General features: G+C 40.0%; 1 protein-coding gene across 2 annotated transcripts; it reads left to right on the plus strand.

The window, feature by feature from the left end:
• The first annotated feature begins 1,518 nt into the window (after window positions 1-1,518).
• On the plus strand, window positions 1,519-20,907 carry LOC131404055 (cystathionine gamma-lyase). Of its 2 annotated transcripts, none has more exons than XR_009219712.1 (12): window positions 1,519-1,836; window positions 4,655-4,736; window positions 6,277-6,372; window positions 8,136-8,245; window positions 10,305-10,436; window positions 13,998-14,055; window positions 14,535-14,612; window positions 15,868-16,020; window positions 16,415-16,536; window positions 16,641-16,713; window positions 17,725-17,777; window positions 19,918-19,939. XR_009219712.1 is itself a non-coding variant. In XM_058538291.1 (12 exons), the coding sequence occupies exons 1-12, from the start codon at window positions 1,669-1,671 to the stop codon at window positions 20,346-20,348; spliced, it is 1,218 nt and encodes a 405-aa protein (XP_058394274.1). In that variant the 5' UTR covers window positions 1,522-1,668; the 3' UTR covers window positions 20,349-20,907. The 2 variants fall into 2 exon arrangements, 1 of the variants encoding a protein (XP_058394274.1); XM_058538291.1 differs by lacking the exon at window positions 16,641-16,713 and adding an exon at window positions 20,322-20,907 and having other exon boundaries at window positions 1,522-1,836; window positions 19,918-20,056.
• Window positions 20,908-23,542: the final 2,635 nt, after the last annotated feature.

A 23,542-nucleotide genomic window follows, 5' to 3' on the forward strand; every position in this document is an offset into this window, starting at 1 on the left:
TTTAAAGAATCCTTTAATACAGTAACACTAAATAGAATATCCATATTTATGCAACTCAGGGTTTATCCACAAATATTAGGAGGTAAATTAATTAGGATTGTTTTAGACCCTCCTGGTCCCTGAATATCTAACCACTTAACAACATACCGATGTACAGTTATATATAACTCCTGAGATGAGCTGCAGTTGACAGGTTATCTTTTTAAAGGGAAAATATTAATTGAATATACGTAAATATCTATTAGGCTTCTGGAGTCCATCCATTTCTTCCCCAGGCGTAAACATTTTGCTAGGCCTCTAAAAGCTTGCAGGCCGTTAGGCACTGTGCCTCTAGTGCTTAATGGTTAAGTGTCCCTGAAGCTAATTTGAAAAAAAAATTGCCTCAGTCCTTCCAGTAAAATTTTAAGGGCTGTTTATTCTATATTCTCCTCTTTCTTAATTGGTTTAATAAAGTTTCAGATTTTTAGCTAATACTTTGCAGGAAAAGAAATATTCCTAAATTCCCTAGTCCTAGAAAATAGTCACAACAGTAAATAGGTCAAGTCAGTACCGTTTAGGAAACAAGGAGATTTTTGTTGTTTGTTTTAAGGGAGGGATCCTTGTGAGAGTAGGGCTCTGGGTGCAGGTGAATGGTAAATTGTGACATGGGACTGCTTCCTTTTTCCTGTAAGGATGTCGCTGTCACTTGTGTAACAAGGAAGGCATTTTGTGTAAGGATTTGAGGCTCCAGTAAGTTTTTCAAGACCACACTATCTTTTTCATCTGGGAGAGTTTCTCCGGGTACTTCAGTAGAAGATAATGATGCTTGAAAAAAGGCCAAGTTTGTACAGCTCTTAGGAAGCTGCCCGAGTTCTGCTTAGAGATCCTCACTGCAGTAGCTTCCTATTACTGTACTTAAGAAAAATGTGACCCTCACTCCTGTTTCAATCGTCGAAAGAACGGGGTCATTACAGAGTTCAGTGTCCCTCCAAAGGGAGGCTACCCGCGCGGTCAAGGAGAATGCAAGCTACAGATCTGGCAGCTTGGGCCACGGTTTTCGTAAGGAATCTCCACTTTGTCGCCTGCGCCGTCAGCACCGCCCCAGGACAAAGGGTGGTGGCGGCGGGCGGGGGTCAGGGGCTCGGGCTGCATTAACGGGAGGCTGTTTGTGCGGCCTGTTTGCAGGTTACTCGGTTTCAACACCAAGCCAGCCTTTCCCCAGGTCCCCGGAGGACCTCGGGCCTGAGCGTCACCCAGACGCCCGGGTGGCCCACAGGCAGCAGCCGGGCAGCTTCCCCAGGGCCGGGACTCCGGACTGTCACCCGCGGGGACCAACACCACGTGGACACACGGACTCGGGCTTCGCTCCGGGTCGGCACCGGGAGGGCGGTCCCCGGGGCGCTCCCGGCAACGCCTCCGCCGCCGGCCAATGAGGAGCGGGGGCCGCGTCGGGGCCTTCGCTCATTGGGTGGCGCTGGCCCCGCCCCGCGGTGAACGCAGCCCTCCGCCCGCTGATCGAGTCTCAGCCGCCGAGTCGCGGGGTCCGGCTTTTGCGCGCTCGCCGCTGGCGGTCCGCGTCCCGTGGCTCCTTTCTCCTGACTCTGTTGTGTGTCTTTCAAACTCCGACGCGCCCGTTTCCTAGTTTTATCTTCCTCGGTCTTTTTCTCTCTCCTTTCTTCGCAGCTCAGCATGCAGGAAAAAGACGCCTCCCCGCCCGGTTTCCTACCTAGCTTCCAGCATTTCGCCACGCAGGCCATCCACGCGGGCCAGGAGCCGGAGCAGTGGACCTCCCGGGCTGTAGTGCCCCCCATCTCATTGGCCACCACGTTCAAGCAGGGGGCTCCCGGCCAGCACTCGGTGAGCTGGGTCTGTCGGGGGCGGTCCAGGGTTGGGGGAGGAAAGAGAGATGGCATATAAGTGAAAAAGGCACGCAAGTAGTTTATAAGATGGATTATATATCAGGAAGGCACCCCGAAAGGATTGCAAGGATGCAGTAAAGCTTTGTATTGAATGGTACAGTGATCATACTTCTTTTGATAAGCAGGACTGGAAGGAACAGTTTGTCCAACTTGCCGTATAGTTTTGGACTGAAATTCATGTGATTTTAGCAAATTTGCAGTTCAAACCTGAGGATCATCATTTCCTTGAATTACCTTTAGCAGCAAAAGTTATAAAGATATAGTGAGTCAGCTAAAAAAACATTTAAGGGTCTGATAACTCACCTAGAATCAAGATCATTCCTGATAACTGTATTCAGTTTGTTAATAGTTACTGAGAACTTACTATGTGCTAAGTATGTACGATGGAGTACATGCTTACATGTATTATATCATGTGTATTACATGTACTGTCTTGGCTAATCCTGACAACAGCCCTAGTCTGAACTGGGTTCTCATTTTTCTCATGAAAAATTGAGATGTGGGGATGTTAAGTAAATAGCCTAAGGCTACGTGGCTAGTAGGTGGTGGAGCTGGGATTCCAACCCTGTTCTAGAATCCCACTCTTAGGCATTAGGGTATGCTGTGCTGTACTCCAACAATGCTAGCAATAATCTAACCCATTGCATCATGTAAGCAGTGTGGCTGACTGATTAAGAGCAAAAATCGTGTAGTTAGAGGCCCAGGGTTTGAATTCTGACACCACCTCTTCTGAGCTGGGTAATCTTGAGCAAGTTACTTACCCTGTCCAAGCCTCAGGTTGGTCTGGTGTAAATGGGATCAATAAATTGTTGATATGTGTGTTAAGCTGTATGGTATATTACAATTGCTCAGTAGTTTGGTGTTTCACGGTGTTTACATTTACGCTTTTTCCATTTGATCCTGACAACAGCCAGGTCAGAGGGCAGGACAGGTATTATACACTTTTTATAGAAAAGGAATTGACCCAGAGTCAGAGATGAATGACTTCTAAGGCTTATGAGAGAGTCCTCTTTGTTAATCACATAGCTTTTCCCCTTTTGGTAGCATACTTGATGGATTTTGGAGTATTTAAAAATTGCTGAGTTTCAGAAGAAATTAGTTAAACTTTGTAGGTCCAAAACCTTGGTTATACTTCAGAAACCTCTTTAGTGTGTTATGTCATATAAGTTGGGAACAATTCTTCTAGATTTAGCCCGTTGCTTTGTGAAGTAGAGTTCTAAGGGCATTTCTACAGCTGGTTTAGGATACTTTTAGCTACTCTATTTTGGAATCAGAATATGTACACAGCCTATCTTCTAAGCGTGTGGTCTGTTCGTAGTATAGGGTTTCGTGAATGTGTAGCTGACCAAGCTTTAGCACTTAGTACAAAAGTTAACCAGTTAGCTATGGTATTAATAATTAAATGTTTCCAGAGAGTGAGCAGGGATGGTAAAATCCACAAACTCCTCTTACTACCTTTAGAAAATCTGTTAAGAGCCCTAAAGAGAATTTGAGGAGCTGAATGAGAAGCATCTAATTCTCCAGTTCCATTTAGAAAGCCATTGAATGGGCGAGAGGGTGGGAATTTGTCACTGAATGGGCTTCTTTTCCCCCCACAACGTCAGATCTCCACACTGAACATTGATGGAAACACGGGGTACTTTTCTGTGGCAGTAGCCACATGAATCCAAACAGTTTTTTTGTGTCTGGTGAGGACAGCTGCACGTCACATCAAGGAGGTGATGGTAAGGAGTGATGAGAGTATCCTGGAGCCCTATGAAATATGTCTACTCAATTTCTCAGAAACAAGGAAACAAACAAAGCAACAAAAAGTAAAAAAAAAAAAAAAAATCACTAGTACTGGGAGCTCTTGCATCAGAAAGAAAGGTGTAAAGAGTGGTTATGTTTGTTATGTGCTATATGAGGCAGGGGAGGAAATTATAGTGTTTGTATTCCATGTTTGAATCCTGGGTTTGAATTCGGGCTCTGACACGCCCTGTGACATTTAGCTTCATTTTCCTCAAAGCAGATCGTGAGGATTAAATAAAATGACTGGATGGATACAGCTAGCGTGCTGCCATACATGTAAAAGGTGCATAATGCAAACTTTAAAAAAGTATTTTGTGGAGCTGCTCTGCCAAGAATTCCTCTCTGTTTTTCAAGTCGCTTTTGTAGAGCCAAGATCTGAACTCTGTGCATTTGCAGGATCTGGTCATAGCTTCCTGTGGGATGCTAAACAGAATTCCCATCACTTGTTTCTTAGGGGGTAAAATATAGGTTGGAATTAGGTTGACTCTGTTGGCTCAGGTGATTCCCTTTTCCTACTGTCCCTAGATTAATGGGTAAAGGCGAGTCTAACATAATATTAAGCCAATAATAAAAACAACCATTTATCTAGTGGTTAGCATGTGCCAGGCACCATGCAGAGAACTTATGGTACATTATCTCATTTTATCCTCATGACAATTTTATGAACTAGATATTTGTGTTTTATTCCCACTTTACAGATACTGAGATTGACTCTGGGAAATGTTGTCAGTCACCTATAGGCATGTAGCTCAGTGGCAGATACAGAATTCTAATCCAGTTTGGCTGACTTCAGACCTCCCCACACCACTACAGCCACAACACTGTCACGCTTCTGTCTAATGGCAAGACATGTCATATGTAAATAATTGGAAATCACGATGGTAGGATGAGCCCATGGTTGTGGAGATGTCTCTGTTGGGACTCGGATAATAAATCTCTCAGGATGAACTCTAACTTCTTCTCTTCAGGGTTTCGAATATAGCCGTTCTGGAAACCCCACCAGGAATTGCTTGGAAAAAGCAGTGGCAACACTGGATGGAGCTAAATACAGTAAGTGATTTCCATTTCCAGGTTTGTGAAGTCTAGAATGCATTCCTCTATGTATAGAGAAAATCATCGAGGCACAGGATGTAGAATTAGAATGAAATAAGGATTAGCTAGTTCCAAAGTCTTATTTTACTAAGACATTGAATTATTTGCCCAACATCCCAGAGCTGGTAGAATATGCATCTGTGTAATTATTAGGTAAAAATAAATACGAGTAGAGGCAAAATGGCATAATTTGCCATTTGGTGTTCATGTAAACCTGTCAGTATAAAAAGATAAAAATTAACTAAGTTTTATAACACTACTTATGAGAATACAAGCTTTCTTATACTCTGATTTATTCACCTGATAGTTTGTGCCTAAGAATAGCGCCAGTGTATGTTTGCAATAGCCAGGTGCCCTTGATAATGTGCTCTCAGAGATTAGGGATTAATTCCTTGAATCTTGTGTTTTCTTCGTGAAGGGATTGGATTGCTGTTAAATCATCTTTGTGTATTTTATATAAATGATACTAAATGAGAGCAGATTCTTGGCTAGAAAATAAGAGTCTTATGAGTTTTCTCACTGCAAGAATGTAGGAATTAGAAATGTTAATGTGAATTGCTGCGTTTGTTTGGGATTTTGGGGGCTTTTTGTTTTGTTTTGGATGAGATTAAACACTAAACTTCCATAATTTAGTGCTGTATGGGGAACATTATTTCCTGCAGGAAGTGTAAAGGCTGAGTGTTCATATGCCAGACACTTTTTCAAGTGGGCTCTAGGAAATATGGTCGCTTTCCACTGGGTTTAAAATGTAGCCTTTTGTATGAGTTCACTGTTGGACCTCAGATCTGCTTAGTAGAGAACTGTAATCCCAGCCTAGACTTCTCTGAGAAGATTTTATAATAATTACATTTTTCAAGTTAATTATTATGGATTATGCCTTCTGCCAGTCACAGGTGGTTTTTATCATCAAGGTGATATGTTGATATTTTGTCAGCATATTTTCTTTTACAGTTTAATGCACGTTATTTTTTTATTAGTCATTTTTATTATTTTTGTTCAATTTGAGATTCAGGATCACTTTTGTTTAAAAGAGATTCTGCATAACAAATTAAAAAGGAAATTTATTAAATTTATCAGACACATCTCAGGTCTGATTTTGAATTTTGTTAAAATATTTATTTGCTCAATTGCATATTCATATAGTTAATGAAAGAATATATCTTATCTCTATTCACCAAGTTTGAAATTTCTTTAGAGTTTGATTTTTTTACATTGTAATTTAATTGGCAATTGGCCTTTTATCTCAGACTTTTGTAAAGAATTATTTCCTTGAAGTGTTTCAGAGAAATGTTATAACCAAAGCAGAATTACATATTTTTTATTTTAAAGACATTTTGTCTTTGAAATAGAAAGGGGGATTTTGTAATGGTATTAATCGGGGGACGTCTGTCCTTCTATCAGCAGAGAGAGGGACATAAGTAATGCAAGTAAATACTGTAGGTGTTTTTAACCTATAGGTCTGACTTTTTGGCTTACTCTAACTTGGTTTTTATTTTAGGTTTGGCCTTTGCTTCAGGTTTAGCAGCCACTGTGACTATCACCCATCTCTTAAAAGCAGGGGACCACATTATTTGTATGGATGATGTGTATGGAGGTGGGTGACCGCTCTCTTTCATGTTGTGTCAGCTGATATTTTAAAGATACTGAAGTGGGTCCTGAATTATAGTAGCACTGTAACCAGGATTATTGATTAAATTTTAAAGGTGTGGTGGACCCTCCATGCTGGCTCCGACTTGGTGAAGGGGGAGCATGAAGGCTTTGGGTCCCTGCTCTGGAACTGCTTATAAGAGAGACTGTCTAATAAGAATTTTACTTAAGCTGCTGGAATGAGGATGTAGGACTTGATCAACTTTCAAACATATTTTACTCTAGAGAAGACAGTGTTTAAAGGGAGAGTGTTCTAGTCTAATTTGTGATTTTACCTGCAATGAAGATGAACTGTAACCCAGGTCACTCTCAAAGAGCTTAACTCTACCTACCCCTTTTGGTTTTAGGGGACCTTTTGAAAATCTGTTGAAGGCTATGGACTCCTTTCCCTAAACAATGTACTTAAGGTGACACTCAATGTTTACCATTTTAATTTTAGGGTCAAGGAGTCTCACCCATTCAGGCCCATCCATAGAGTCCCTTGAAGCCTATTTATGGATCCAAATTTAAAGACTTCCATTCTAAGGGGTTTAAATGCTAGTTATTTAAAGTGGCGAGTGGGAAGGTGAAGAAGACAGTCACCCGTGCCTTTAAGCAAGACTTATTTTTGTGTTCAAAACAACAGCAAAAAATTTTGTAAATATACATATATATTCCAAATACTTCCAAATAATTAAAATGTGACTGCTAGAATATTATTATATAAATATATTTATCATTTTATCTATCTCCTATCTGAACAAAAGGTTACATCTGTAAGTTCTTTGAAGGAAGGGACTCACTCTTAGTAATTGTTTTATCCCTCAGAAATTTGCAAAGTGCTGTGTATTTTATCTTAGGTCCCTATGATAGTTTGTTGAATTTAAATTACAAAATCTCAAAGCTTTAGTTACTTTTAGAATGCTTATAAAAACCTTATGGCAAATATATTACAAAATCTTGAAAATTACTGTTGATTTTTAACAATTCTTTACATCATTTTGCAATCTTATATTATCTAAGGTCAGTCTGCATAACATCAAAAGTTTAGTATAGTTTTGATCATAGAGTGTTTTTCCTTTTTTTTTTGGTTGACTCTCAATACAGCAATTTTCCCTTTCAATTTGTATATGTAAAAATCAAATCCAGAACCGTGTTGATAAAAGAAATTATTCTAACTCAAATGATTTATCTTTTTTCACTATAAAACTCTAGTAGTTTGATTTACATCATCTCGCTTATCTATTAAAGCTTTCAGAACCACATAACAAAAAGATTGAGAAAGTACAAAGAAGAATAGCCAATTCTATTACCAAAGTATAATCAGATTAAAAATTTATTTTGAAACATTTCATTGACATTGGTTCATTTACTTTAGATTTGAGTACTAGGAAGAAATTATTTAAAAAGATATTGATGTTGCAGGGAGCATGCCACTTAATGTTTGAAGAGTACAGATTGTGTATTGTGAGAAACATTTTCTGCTTCATGCTACTTGGTGTGGATCAAATGTGTTTTATTTGACTCTTTAACTTTTAGTTTAAAATCCAAACCTTATATACTTTATTATACAAGATAGCCAAACTATTTAACCAAAGTAGAATTGCTTTTAGTTGTATTTTTATTGGTGATTTACATTTGCTTATATCTTTAAAGTGTTTATACCTGTAAGGAATGAACATTTCTTAATACAATATTCTTTCCATTTTATCTGCTTCTGTTCTGCCTCAGGTACAAACAGGTACTTCAGGCAGGTGGCATCTGAATTTGGATTAAAGATTTCTTTTGTTGATTGTTCCAAAACCAAGTTGCTAGAGGCAGCCATTACACCAGAAACCAAGGTAACTCCGTTAGTTTTCAGTTTTGTCTGTTTTCCCTGTGATGTTTTGTTTTCATCATTTCTGTTTACTAGAGGACATAATTTAAATCTGAATAACAAATTTTATTAGAAGCCCTTGGAAACCATCAACAAGAGTAAGATAGGTGTTTTTTATCTCCTAGGTATTATAGTATAATGGTTAAGTACATGAATTCTGGAGTGGGATTCAAATTCTAATTCTGTATCGTAGTTGGTGTATTATCTTGGGCAAATGGTTAACCAAAGTCTCAATTTCTTCTTTTGCAAAATGGGGGTAGTTTCTGTTTTATAGAAAGGTGGTTATGTGAATAAAATGAGATAATGCATATGAAATGCTTAGTACAGTGCCTGATACATAATTGTTAAAAGTTTGTTAGCAAGAGCACATGATGCTTAACTGCATTACCAAGTTAGTGTTGGTTACAGAAGTCATGACAGTGATTGGGTTACAGAAAAGGACACTTTTGCCAAGCCCCAAAAGCTAAGCATAGTGGCTTTTTGAGAGTTCTAAGGGATACTTTAGCAAAATAGTAGTTAGCAGGAGAGAATGGGCCGAAAGCGATCTTTAGCCTCCATCCTGGGAAGCTTGTGTGCTGCTGGAAGATATTTTGTGCCTGAGTGAATGGCATACGCGATATTCATTCTTGAGCCCTCATTTAAATTCTGCCCGGGTAAAGGAAGGACCAGTGTCTTTCATAAGTCAGCTTTTTCCAACTCTTTGCTAATATTAAAAGGTTTGAATTGTGCTCAAGATTATGTTACAGTGAATGCTGAAAAATGAAAACTTTTTCTTACACAAATAATTACTTTGAAGATTAACATGAGGTGAGCTTTGAGTGATTAAGGTTTGTTTTCAAGGGAATTTGTTTTTTATCTTGCTTGGGAGAAAAGATGCTTGTTAAAATACCTGGTCTGAGTCTTTCTAAAGGAGGACAGCAAACTGTGAGTATATTAATTCTTGTCAACACGACTTTGTGTAGTCGCTCTTTACTGACTTGAATTAATACATTTTCCCCCCAAAATATCTGCCTCATCGTTCGAAGTAGATTTTTTAAGTATATATAATAATGACTTTGTATTTATTTACACTTTTTAATTTTAATTTATTTTTTTATTATCAGTGGGAATAATAAATTCTTGCCCAGGAATAATTTTTATAGATTATTTAAATACTTCAGTTCTTGTAGAATATGCATTATTTTAACTATCTTACCTTTTCTACAGTAACACTCCAGAGTAGGAAGAGTATTAAATCAGATATCTTGTCCGTTTATGTAGGTAATAAAAAAAGGTCCATTAATCCTTTTAAAAAGAAAGCCGTAGATAATGTCATTCAATACAGTGGCACCTTCTTGAACAGATAGAACTCTCTTTTTTCCTTCGTCTCTTCAGTAACTATCACGCATCCACTGTGTGCCTGAATTGTGCTAGGTTTTGGAATATATAGATAAACATGTATTTTCTCTTAAGTGAGCTGTAGCCAGGCGTTCTGCTGTGTGTCTCTTCTTCACTCTAAAACCTATGCTCTTCTTCAAGTCCTGGGTACTTCGTTTATAGTTTCTAGTGCATCCGGCTTTATTTAAGTTAATATTAAGGATTTTTTGGCATCATGGGGATAGTTCCCTTTAATGAAAATTCTAGGATGTAACCTTAGATGATCTGTTATTTATCTTTGAGAACAAAATTCCCAGAGACTGAATTATGTCTTTGGCATAATCCTCTTTTTTATGGAAAATAATTACAATAATTAACTTTAGCACTTTTCTGCTTGTGTATACTTTATCTTATTTGATTCTTAGAATAATTCTATCAGGTAAATATTACCAACCCGATTGTACAGATGAAGAATTTGAGGAATATAGAGGGTAAGTTCCTTAGCTCTGACTTCTCTGAAATTTATAGGCGCTAGAATTCGGATTCTAACCTTTCAACTTCATCATCCGTGCTCTTCCAGGGTAGGCTCCCAGATAGTCACAGTATATGGGATGTGTGTTTGTACAGTGTGTTTTTACAAACTTTTGTCATTTATTGAATTGTTTTAGCTCGTTTGGATTGAAACCCCCACAAACCCTGTTTTGAAGATGGTTGACATTGAAGCCTGTGCACATATTGTCCATAAACATGGAGACATTATTTTGGTCGTGGATAACACTTTTATGTCGGCGTATTTCCAGGTAAATGAAAATAACTTTTTTGGCGTGATTAGTAGACTGTACAGACACCTGTAATTAGGAAAGGAAGGACTTGTATACATTAAAATCGTTATCAAACTGATTCCATCTAATCATAATTATTGATTAGACAGAGAATTAAAATTGGACCTTCCCTACCATTATTTAATATGTTTTCAACTCTAGGTTAATATCTCATATGGGACTCTGTGTGTTTTAAATGTTGTCTTAATTAAGCTTTTAGGTTCTCTTAGGATGTGTGAACTCTGAAGACCTGGCCTTGTTATGGGATTGTTTCTGTTGAGGCCTTCCACATAGTAGCGACCTCCATGTTTATGTGCCGGTAACAAGTCAGTCATGTTGTTTTCTAGTCACACCTCATATACTTAAGCTTGTATATATTTTTTACTTGACCAACCTTTCAAATAAAAGGAAAAGAAAAGCTATACTCAATGACATCTCACTGTATGTCACACATATTATTTCTCCATTTCTCTTTCTTCTTTCTCGTTTCTCTTCCCTCAGGACCCCATTGTCTATGTCTCGCCCTCTGTATCTTTGCCTTATTTGTATTATGAATTTCTGCTTCATGTTGCACATGTAGCTGTAAGCATTGATAGTGCTCCTTTTATTTATTTATTTATTTATTTGTGAGGAAGATCAGCCCTGAGCTAACATCCATGCTAATCCTCCTCTTTTTGCTGAGGAAGACCAGCTCTGAGCTAACATCTATTGCCAATCCTCCTCCTTTTTTGTCCCCCCAAAGCCCCAGTAGATAGTTGTATGTCATAGTTGCATATCCTTCTAGTTGCTGTATGTGGGACGCGGCCTCAGCATGGCCGGAGAAGTGGGGCGTTGGTGCGCACCCGGGATCCGAACCCGGGCCGCCAGTAGCGGAGCGCGCGCACTTAACCGCTAAGCCCCGGGGCCGGCCTGATAGTGCTCCTTTTAAATTGGTGTCTCTTTTCCTGCCTGCCCCTCTACAGACATGTCCCCCTCTCTCAAACCCTCCACTCATCCTCCATTCCTTTCCTTTTTCCTCCTACTTTTTTCCAGATCTTCTTCCTTTTTGTTTTGCTCCTTTTGGTGGGTCATCTTGGGATCTCTCTATAACTGACTTGTTGTCTGTCTTTTCCCTCATTTCCTCTGAGTGACCTAACTCTGTTTCCTTTCCTTATTAGGACTCACCTTCTCCCCGCTCTTTCCTTCTGCCTTGTGGTCACTCTTATTACACTTTCTGTAGTTCACCTTTGTTCTGCAGAGTTCCTGAAGCCCCAGCTCATTTTCTCCAGCTCTTCAATTAGGCAGATGTTTACAGGCTCAGTTGTTTACATTTCCTCCCCTTCTGCTCTGGGTCCCTGAGGTTGGCCCAGGCTGCTGCCTCCCTGTGACTGGTGTGACTGGCCGACGCCCTGGGAGTCTGCATAAGCCTATTCTTCACCTTCCTCCTTTTTATTCAGAAGGCAGTATCATGTTTCATCTTGCTTTCCTGAAACACATTTCCTGGCTACCCTGCATTCAGATAGCTTCATGGGCCGTCTACCTTTGGCTAATGCCATATCTTTGGCTGCTTCTTGTATCAGGTACAGCAGTCTGTTTCCTAGTGAAAATCTCCTGGCATTATCTATTTGTCTCAGGTGATTTTCACTCTTGGTTTCTTTATCCCAACTCCTTACTCATATACCACTTACAGGAGGCAGGTTCATACAGCCTAGGATTGCTCTAGCTGAGTCATGGTGAGTCCTGTATATGCCCACAGAGATTGTGTGAGTTGTTTTAGGCTGAGCCTGCCTAGGTTACTCATCAGGCCTGGCCATTTTTCTCCTATTACCGTCGCTAAAATGGGTCTGGTTTTTCTACCTTTCTGGAGCCCACATCACATTCCTCATGCCGGGGACTGTAATTTGCTTCATTTCAATCTGGATTCACTCCAGCTGAATCAATCAAAATCACATTGTCTCTAGGCAGCCACGTGCATTCGTTCCACAAAGCAAATCTTCTGAAAGGGTCCTCTTGTTGTTTCACCCTCATGAAAACTGGATATATTCTCTTTCTTCCCTACTTTTTGTCTCCTGGATCTTATGTAAGTCTCACAAAAGGCAAAATGGACATACCGGGAGAGAGTTGCAGAGTAGAACCTCTGGATTCAGGTAGTCTGGGTGTGAGTACTGGCTCTACCAGTTTTTTATCCGAGTGGTCTATTGTATTTTTCTTAGTTCCTTTTACTCATCTGTACGATCAGAGTCATAAAGGTACTGATTTTGTTGAGTTGGGTAGAGTATTTCTATAGTGCTTCACTGGGTTATGTGAAGTATTTAACATGGTTCTTGGCACATAATGAGATCAACAGATATTAGTTATTGGTTTTTATTTTTCCTTTTCTTTTGACCATAGAGTTTACAAAATGATAACACCAGGAGAGACCTTATACATCATCTAGTTTGATCCATCACTTTGGAGATGAGCAAACACATACATAGAGAGAGCTTTGAGCAACACGTTACTTAAAACATCCTATTTTGTGGGGCCAGCCCCGTGGTGTAGTGGTTAAGTGCACGCTCTCCGCTGCTGACTGCCTGGGTTTGGATCCCGGGCGTGCACCGAGGCACCGCTTGTCAAGCCATGCTGTGGCGGTGTCCCACGTAAAGTGGAGGAAGTTTGGCACAGATGTTAGCCCAGGGCCAGTCTTCCTCAGTAAAAAGAGGAGGATTAGCATGGATGTTTGTTAGCTCAGGGCGGATCTTCCTCACACACACAAAAAAACAATCCTATTTTTGGAACACTCCAAATGAAAAAGTCCCATAGCCCCCTACTCTAACATCTTCCAAAAATTAAACAACTAGTGAGGTCAACACACACACACACACACTTTTTTTTAAAGAAAATGTAAGTGGCAAGTTGTTGATAAAATATTGTTTAGTGAATAAGTTGATTATAACTTTGACTCTCCTTATAAACAAAGATATTTAAGATTAAAGGATTAATTTTCAGGAAAATTGGATGTGGGAAAACAATCCAAACAAATTTCTTTATAAGTGACTTTCCACTTGGCAAAACTAGTATAACGAAAGAGTAACTAAGAGTGAAAATCATGGCAAACCAAGTGAGTAATCACAACGCACATGGTAAGGTTTGAATGATTAAAAATCTAAGCAGATCAGTTGTATACTTACTTGCCATAATAGTGGCTGAAGGTTGACCTCAAGTATTTTATGTGTTTACTGAGTCATAAAAACGCCAACATCTCTGCTGTGGATAATAAATTTAGGGGCCAATCAGCAATTGCTCTAAAGAAACAGATCAGGAGACCTGTTGACTCGAGTTTATCTGCTGTTTCCAGAAAATCTGTTCGTTTGAATTGAATACTGGGCTCAATATTTTGTATTTTTGTTTGGTTGGAGGAAGAAAAGGGAAAGATAATATCTCAGATTCGGGAAAATTTCAAGCTGTGTGTATTTTTGAAAAGTTAGAATGGGAATGGAATTTACAATAGCAAATAGACAAGTCATGAAGCATATTTGCAAATGATTTCCCATTAAAATAGAAACCTCTTGTTCCTTTCAGCGGCCTTTGGCTCTGGGGGCTGATATTTGTATGTATTCAGCAACAAAGTATATGAACGGTAAGACACACACAGTCTACGCTTGGATGTTCTTTTCCACACATGGATGAAATAGCACGGGGCTTGACATTGGGATCCCTTTTCTTCTACTGTTATTCAGGTTTTCTCTGTGACTCATATAGAAAGTAAAAAAAAATATATACTTTGATTAAATATAGAATTTCATTTATAGCAGACAAAACTATGCTCATGATTTATGAGCAGAAGATTAAAATTTAATATAAAAGGTTATAGTTTTATCCTGCTGACAGCTTAAAAAGAAATATTTAACTTTTACATGGTTTTTAGATATAGCTTTTTTTACATTGTTTTAGGTATAGCTTTTGCTACTGTCAAATTGAATAAAGTTTATTTAAACTTACTCTGTAGGGCTTTTTCCCAGAGATTTTTTTTTCTGGTGCAAGTCACATGTTAGAAATTATAAAATGAACAACAAACAAACATTGTTTTTAAAATTAAAGATTTTCATTTTGTTTTAGGCCACAGTGATGTTGTAATGGGCTTAGTGTCTCTTGATTCTGAAAGTCTCCATAGTAGGCTCCGTTTCTTGCAAAACTGTAAGTATTAAATAGTCCAGATTTCCCCTTATGCTCTCAGAGTGACCATATTCATTCGATGTTTGTATTTAGTCTGAATGTTGCGAAGTGATAGCATTCTACTAATTTAGGAAGAAATGAGAAATAGAGGGGAAAGTTTTGATTTTTAGAGGAAAGTAGAAAAATTGGGTTATAAAAATATAGGTATAGCCTAACAGGGCTTAATGACGTGATTTGAGACAAATTTTGTTATTTTTCAAATCCGTGATAATTTTGATCATGATTTGGTAAAGCCCACGTGAATTTTTACTTTTAAGACTTAATGGATTTCTTTTTCTTTTTTTAAAAAATCGTTTGGAATGGTGGCTTTCTTGTACTATACCTTTTATATCTGGAATGTGGTTAATTTTAAATAGCTCTTAAGATATAAAAATATTTCTCATCAGATGTCTGAACACCATTTCCCGTTTACATTGTTCAGTTATCTCAAGTATGGATAAGAGCTTGTTTAAAGAGACTTGGTTTAACCATTGCGATTTGACAGATAAGATGCAGACATAATTAGGAATAAAAGTGCCCTTATAGAACACAGCCCAGTCAACACCGGACTGCAGCCTTGTAAGACCAGAGAGAGCACTCAGCCCAGCTGTGCTGGGACCCCTGACCCGTGGGAAGATAATAAGTGTCTGGTGTTTTAAGCTGCTTAAAAAAAATGCCTTTCTAGGAAATAAGTATTAAAGTAACCAAAGGGGGCCCTGAGGAGGGAAACCAAAACTTATTGCTTGATAAATTCCTTCATTTACAAGAAGTGGGAGTGAAGTGCGTGTCCTGGAGGCATGTGAAGTCATAGGCTGCTTTAGACAAAAGCCAAATAGAATGTTAGTAGAACATTCAGGAATAATAGGAGCTGAACTGCTGTTTTTCTCTACATGTAATACTTTTTCAAAGAAATACAAGGTTAAACCATGTGCAGTGTGTCATTTCATTAAAATCATGGAAAAGACTATTTATGCTGATATTCAAAACGTTTATATCACTGTGTTTGTACTTAGTTTTTGGGACATTTATTTCCCCTCTCATTTTAAAGCTCGTTTCTCTAAGCATATTTAATGCTTCATTTTCATGCTTCTGACTTGTATTAATTTTTCCCCCTAAGACTCAAAACATTGGGCTTTGTAGCTAGCTTCTCAGAGTCACTATAATGAATAAGAGGGGTGAGAGAATTTTCTGGGTTCCTCCCCACCTTCAAACTAACCCAGGATTGTTCATTTTATAGCTCTTGGAGCAGTTCCGTCTCCTCTTGACTGTTACCTCTGCAATCGCGGTCTGAAGACTCTACAAGTCCGAATGGAGAAGCATTTTGAAAATGGAATGGCAGTTGCTCAGTTTCTGGAATCTAATCCTCGGGTAGAAAAGGTTATTTATCCTGGTATGTTCATCTGGTTGCTAAGCATGTATGCTTACACAAGGATTTAAGGGTTATCCTAGACATCCTGTTTATGTAACGTTTATTTGTGAGCGGGGAGAATGTTCCAGGTTAAAGGGATAGCATGTGCAAAGGTCCTGAGATGAAAAAAAAGAGTGTGATACTGCTGGTGTAAAGAAAGATGGTGTGTCTAGAGCATGGAGAAGGTAGAAAAGATTGGTGAAAAAGAAGCTAGAGAGATAGAGACGGGGGCCAGAGCAAGTAGTCAGATGTGAACATGCCATAAAGCCCACTATTAGGATTATTTGCAATTTACTTAAGCAGATGGTGATTTTTTTAATTCTGAAATTACAGTTTGACTCTAAAGTAAGACTTTTATTATGCCTTATGATTCCAGGGCTGCCCTCTCATCCGCAGCACGAGTTGGCAAAGCGTCAGTGTACAGGTTGCCCAGGGATGGTCACCTTTTATATTAAGGGCGCTCTGCAGCACGCCGAGACTTTCCTCAAGAACCTAAAGGTAAACCTTCAGTTAGGTTTTTACATTGCACAGGTGAGACCTTCTCACAGCAGTTCACTATCTCTCAGATCCATCAGCTCAGGTTCATGTTTCTGTACCTGCAGGTCACAGCCACAAACCTCTTCATCGTGAATTGTTAGGTTGGAAAGTGACTTTGGTGCAGTAGCAGACATCTGAGTAGGTTTATTTATTCAACTCTCCAGACACTTCAAGCAATCTGAGAGAAACAGAATGTCCTAATGCATTGATTTTCAAATTCATTTAAAAGTGAACCACTTTTTCAAAGGAAATGTATGTGAGACCTTGAAGTAGTGTGTTGTTAGTGCACTGCACGAGGCTGTTCTGAAATCCAGCCTAGGAATGGCTTTCCAAACCTTGGGCCTCCCAGGCTTCATCTTCCTGGGGTGAGGGATCTACCTGGGGTGAGGGAAGGGAGGCCTTTGCCTAATTTTCACAGTGACAGGAGGCTCTCGGCGCCCTGGGAGGGAGGCCTGTCTAACTGCGTGTACTGGGCTTACACTGAGCTGATACAGTGGACTCTGTGCTTTCAATACTACGGGTCTAATGAATAGGACGCTGCCAGATTAGTCAGAGCCCTCCTGGTGTCTAAAATTTGTACATGTCTAACATCAGAAAGATCGTAGTGTATATTTAATTTAATACAGTTATGAGAGTAACTTTTAAAATATTTGTAAAAATCTATGACACTATAATACTAAATATAAAAGCTGAGGTTTTTTTTCTTCTACCCAGGAGGATGTTAAATAGATGTATTAAGTTAATCAGTATTACATATTAACAAGTAAGTATATACCTTGGGAGACATTTAGAGATTTTTATTTAAAAGGTAACCACGGAGCTAGGTCTCAAAGGTAATAATTCTGAGGTTTTAGAGCTCATGTTAAGTATTACTTAAGTACAGGGCCAAATTAGGAAGGTATAGGAGAGTCACCTTGATCAACGTTTAATGTTTTAAAAGTTTACACATAATATGTCTGCCTTGTGAAATCATTGTTATAAATTTTATGCTCATTTTTTCTCTGAGTTTCTTGCCCAATTTCCAGTTTATTCATAATCACCACCATTTCTCATCCTCTGTCTCAGGGCCATTTTTAAAAAACATTTATTTTTAGACTTTTGTATTTTTATTTTAGTGGAGGATCTAAATTAGTGTTTTCTTTGCCACAGTTGTTTACCCTGGCAGAGAGCTTGGGAGGATTCGAAAGTCTTGCTGAGCTTCCGTGAGTATATTTCTGTTTTCTCAGTATTTTAACTTTGATGTCAGATTTAATGATTGTTTGGGAAAAGGAGTATGGTAAAGTCAGGGATAATTCGAGATACTGAACAACAAAAGCAGCATGGCACTATCTAATCAGAATGGATTCTGTAGAATGGAGACCCTGATAAAATCTGGTCAATTTCACAAAATTAACAGGTATATGATGCCCAAATAATGATTCAAGTAATTAGGATACGTATGGGTTTTTGTTAGTCCTTCCAGAAGATGCCTGCTGGGAAGTCTGGGTGTACAAGAGGGCACACTCCGCATGTGAAATTGGTTTATTTTTCATAGTAATGAAATGTCTATTACTTTAAGGCTCTCTTGAAAATAGCCCTCCCTGATGTATTTAGGGATTTGGTTTAAAGTTGCTTGGCCCTGAGACACTCCAGCTAGGCCATAACCCCGATGCCAGTGGACGAGTGAATTTAGGTCAGGGCTTGTCTGATCTATCACCTCCTTCTGTGTCTCCCAACTCGGCTGCAACTGCTGCAGCATTGCAATAAGAGGGGCGGGAAGCAGATCCAGCGTGCGCGGGGCTGGGCTCCCAGCCTGACAACATGGCGCGCGCTAACTCAGTGCCCTTAGGGAAGTTATCATCCTCTCAGTCTCAGTTTCCTCAGTTGTAGATGTGGATAACACTGAACCCAGCCCTTAGGGTTGTTGTGAGAACACGGGGGAAAAATCCCTAAGCTGTCGCCTCGATGCATACTAAGTGCCCAGTAAATGTTAACTACTATTACGAATTATTGTTTTTATTAGGCGTTTACTACATTCCAGGTCCTTGTAAGTGGTTCATATATGTTCCTTCCGTTAATGACTGTGGCAGACTTTTGAGATAGGTGTTGTATCCAATTTTGATCCATTAAAAGAATGAATTAATGCACACACATGACCTAGTAGAGTGCCCGCCTCGTGGTAAGCACACAAGACGTGATAGCTATTATTATTTCAGATACGGAAATCACTGAGAGGACAGGGAACTTTCACGAGCCCACACAGCCAGGGTGTGGAGGGGCTGTGATTCACACCCACGTCTGTTGGTCTCAGAGGCCTAAGTTCTTATTTCTACGTGTGCCCTCTCTCGTAAGGAATTAAGAGCCTGAAAAGGCAGAACATTTTAAGGAGGGTGTTTGCGTGTGAAACGTCCTTAGAGTGATAAAGGAAGGTATGCGTTTACTTTGACCACGACTGAGATTTTGTTTCCACGGGTCTGAGGTGAGAGGGGAGGAGCTGCTTGGGCGTTGATCTGCGGGTCGGGTGCAGGAAGGGATGCGTTGGTGGCCGTGTGCGCACCAGGGCTCAGTGAGCCTGACGCGCCTCCTCCGTGCTGCCTCACCACGGTTTCTCCCTCCTCGGATCGCTGGCCGTCCCTGCCGTCCGCACTTGCGGGGCCTTTGCCGAAGACTGTTCTGGTTTGTGAGTTGTCACAGTCTTTAGCTCCTGCCGTGTTGTCTAGGGTAAAGGAAAGCTCTCATTCCTCCTGGTCTCCCAGTTATTACTACAGTGCCTGACGCGGTAGGCGCTTTGCCTTTCCACGTGTCGATGATGACGATGAGTTGCTAGATAGTTTTGAAAATCCCTGGAGGCCTCTCTGTCATGGGTGATGTGCTGGAATTCCTGCCGCTCACTGGTGGCTACTAGTGATCCTGGGTTGTCTTTCCCTGATCTGCCTCAGAAGGTCCAGTTCTGGATTAATCCACTGATCCAGAGCTGGTTGGTCTTGGGGTGCATGACTTGTGGCCAAGTCCTCATTCAGGCAGGTGTTAGAATCCACACCCGGGAGGCTGTCTTTCTCTCCTGCACGGCAGTGCTTGACTGGCACCTTCAGTGTCTGCATTGACTGGATCTTACTGATGGCATAAAAATGATAAAAGATATGGGTTTCTACTTAAAATCATGACTAGAAAAGAAAATTTTCTTAATTCCTTATTTTTTTTTGCCTGTGAGAAAGTATGGATTTATGAAGAATTTGATATTTAGATTTGAAAAAATTGAAGATGATTGCAATTTATGAGATAAAAATATACCTCCTAAAAATATACCTAAAAACATACCTGATACAATATAGTGATCAAAAATTTGCTCACTCTTTCTTCCAGGGCAATCATGACCCATTCATCAGTGCCTAAGAGTGACAGAGATGTCCTGGGAATTAGTGACACACTGATTCGACTATCTGTGGGGTTAGAGGATAAAAAAGACCTACTGGAAGATCTAGATCAAGCTTTGAAGGCAGCGGTAAGTTTTGTTATTTTAGTGTGTGTGCGCACATATTTCTGCTTAATCTTGGGGTGTGGGTCACGTTATTCATAGAGTGGCCTCACTGTGAACTCTGAAGGTTTTCTCTCCTCTTCCTACAATAGACAGGGTGTATAAATGTGCAGAGAACTCAGTTGAAGTGCAGATTTAAAGGATGGCAGTATTCAGAAGAGAGTCCTTGGAGGAGGTGAAGTCTTTGCCTGCAGGTTTAATAATATATTTTTCTTGTGCACTGTTAATGCAGCACCCTCCAAATGCAAGTCACAACTAGCATCCCAGACCTGCTGTTAGAAGCTGCTTCCTGAGAAGATCAGATCTTCTGAATAATTGGATGGACCGTTAAGGAACCTTTGCAGAATTTTCAAGTGAAAATGTTAAGGCACCTCATTACCTTCCACGACTGTAACCTTCCAGGGAGCATCCCTGTTAGAAACAGGTCCCTGTTTCCCTTATTGCCAGCACATCAATTGTGTTATTATCTTTTATTGCTTTTGGTGTACCTTTGCCTCTGAAGGAGGTGAGATTTGTGCTGCGTTTGGGGATCATGTTCCTTTTTTCATAGCTTAAGATTTATATTGATCATATTTACAATACAATGGCAATTCATTTTTGATGTTTTCTGAAGATTTACATTATTAAATGGATGTTCTCAAATCAAGTGTGATTTTTGCATATTGTTGAAAACAGCACTTAAAGTAATGGTTTACACTTAATTAGCATAAGCCAAAAATCAAATTCTTCATTTAGCCAAAACGTCTGCTGTGACATTCTGCTGATTTAAGGTTATACTTACTATTTTTTTTAAACAATAAATCTAATTATCAAGTGCATCCCATTGTGATATTCCTATATTATGTGGCATTAACTTGTATTCCTGGTCCCTTTTAATTGTCAGCTCTCAAAGGTCTCAGCCACTTATGTTAATTTTTATAAATTCAGTTGTATCGCTATCATGCCCCAATCTTAGTGTTTGCAGATTAGTTGTAAATTCTATATGTGGCAGGTCAGAAGCAACTTTTATAGACAGAAATATTACTTTTTATATTTTTATCTGAAATAATAAATTTGTTGAGGCTAAGGGAAGAAATATTTAGAATCTTTTATAGTTAAGTGTATAGTCAGCAAACTGTTGTCAGTAAGGCATAAGTCAAATAATTAGATTTTTAAAATTGTTTTTGTACTAAAGGCTTTCAGTCATTTGTTTTCTATTACCATTTGTTTCAGTTAAAAAGAGAATATCGGGGGGCTGGCCCCATGGCTTAGCGGTTAAGTGCGCGTGCTCCGCTTCTGGTGGCCTGGGTTCGGATCTCGGGCGCGCATTGACGAACCGCTTGTCAAGCCATGCTGTGGCAGCATCCCATATAAATTAGAGGAAGATGGGCACAGATGTTAGCCCAGGGCCAATCTTCCTCAGCAAAAAGAGAAGGATTGGCAATGGATGTTAGCTCAGGGCTAATTTTCCTCACCAAAAAAATAAAAAATAAAAAAAAGCATATTATTCAACTTGACTAATAATAGTGCTGGGTAGGAGGAGAATACATAGACTACATATGCATATCTATTGTCCACGTTCTGAATTATACGTGTAGAGTCTGGAAATTCCGTCCTATCAGCAGCAGCATTTTGAGGCAGGCCATATCCCACTGTGCTCTCCAGCAGACCTGATTTCTTGCCATCTGAGTACCTTAGGGCTGTGGGAATAAACAAAGACCAACCAAATGGGAAAAGTGAAGGCTGTTTATTCTGCACTTGCCAGGAAGTCAGCTACTGTCACTTGTGTTTTGGCACAGACCCAAAGGCAAGCAGAGCATAAGGAATTGTAGAAATTTTAATATCTGTTGATATGCATGAGAAACTAATATTTCTGTATTTAAAACTGTCAGATGGGGGCCGGCCCCGTGGCTTAGCGGTTAAGTGTGCGCGCTCCGCTATTGGCGGCCCGGGTTGGGATCCTGGGCGCGCACCGACGCACCACTTCTCCGGCCATGCTGAGGCCACGTCCCACATACAGCAACTAGAAGGATGTGCAGCTATGACATACAACTATCTACTGGGGCTTTGGGGAAAAAAAAGGAGGAGGATTGGCAATAGATGTTAGCTCAGAGCCGGTCTTCCTCAGCAAAAAGAGGAGGATTAGCGCAGATGTTAGCTCAGGGCTGATCTTCCTCACACACAAAAAATAATAAATAAATAAATAAATAAATAAATAAATAATGCATTAGAACTGTCAGATGTCTTTTAAGTGGATTTCATTAAATCACTGTCTGAAATGTTAAAAAATAAAAAAGAAGCCAAAAAACAAAGGCAGGCAGAGTGGAAAAGCTTTATAGCATGAAAAAAGGAGGGTGTCAGATGTGCCCTGATTGGAGGTGTTGGTCTGGGGAAGCTGGAGGCGGCTCACTAGAAGCTGGGCATCCTATGTGATTGGTCAGGGGAGTGTATTTGGCTTTCTAGGGTTGGTCCTCAGTCGAAAGGAGTGATGAACGTTAGGGAAGCTGTCAGTTATTAATCAAGTCCTGGCCCTTCAGGGCCGGTAGTTACAGAAGTTATTGTTTAGCTTCCTGGATTGTCACTAGCGATAGCAATCAGGTTTCCTGCAAGTCTGACGTAAAGCAGCCTGCTTCATGGTTGTTTACTGTAGATAAGGGGGTTGGTGTTCTGGAGAGGTTGCTGCAGATTGTAGGTCAAAGTTCTTTTTTGCATGTGGTCTATCAATTGTCTATTTGTATATTCAGTCTCTCAGGGCTTCTGGTGAGCAGTCAGTAACTGCCATTCTATTAGTCAGGGTTCTCCAGAGAAACAGAGCCAAAAGGATATAAATGCGCGCGCGCGTGTGTGTGTGTGTGTGTGTGTGTATGTATATAGAGAGAGAGAAAGGGAGAGAGACAATGAGAGACAATGGGAGAGAGAGAGGTTTATTTTAAAGAATTGCTCACATGATTGTGGGGCCTGGCAAGTCGGAAATCTGTGGAGCAGGCTGGAGATTCACATGCGAGTTGTTGCACTCTTGAGTCCAAAATCTGCAGGACAGGCCCACGAGCTGGAATCTCAGACAGGGTTTCTATGTTGCAGTCTTGAGGCCGAATTGCTCTGCCTTCAACTGATTGCATGGGGGCCACCCACATTATAGAGACTGGTCTCCTTCACTCAAAGTCTGCTGATTTACATGCTAATCACATCTGAAAAATATCTTCTGAGCAACATCTGGACTGGTATTTGACCAAACAGCTGGGCACCATAGCCTAGCCAAGTTGATGCGTAAAATTAACGATCACAACCGTGTTCTAGGCACTGTTTCTTACTGCCTGAGAAGGCACCACTTTATTTATTAGGGTTATGAAGTTTATCCACAGCTTTTGGTTGTCTGAAAGCTTGTCTCTCCATAGTTCATACTGAGAGGATGAGTCAGTGTTTAAACACTGCACCACCCACCGCTGCCCGCTTTGTAGCACATCTGGCTTCGTG

The sequence above is a fragment of the Diceros bicornis genome, chromosome 4 (genome assembly GCF_020826845.1).
Source record: "Diceros bicornis minor isolate mBicDic1 chromosome 4, mDicBic1.mat.cur, whole genome shotgun sequence".
Lineage (NCBI taxonomy): Eukaryota > Metazoa > Chordata > Mammalia > Perissodactyla > Rhinocerotidae > Diceros > Diceros bicornis.

Excerpts from the sequence above, each read along its gene's own strand:
- LOC131404055 (XM_058538291.1), top strand. The coding sequence starts at position 1,669 with ATGCAGGAAAAAGACGCCTCCCCGCCCGGTTTCCTACCTAGCTTCCAG. Across the intron at positions 16,537-17,724 it reads CTTTCCTCAAGAACCTAAAG|TTGTTTACCCTGGCAGAGAG; the intron begins GTAAACCTTCAG and ends TCTTTGCCACAG. Across the intron at positions 20,057-20,321 it reads ATCAAGCTTTGAAGGCAGCG|CACCCTCCAAATGCAAGTCA; the intron begins GTAAGTTTTGTT and ends CTGTTAATGCAG.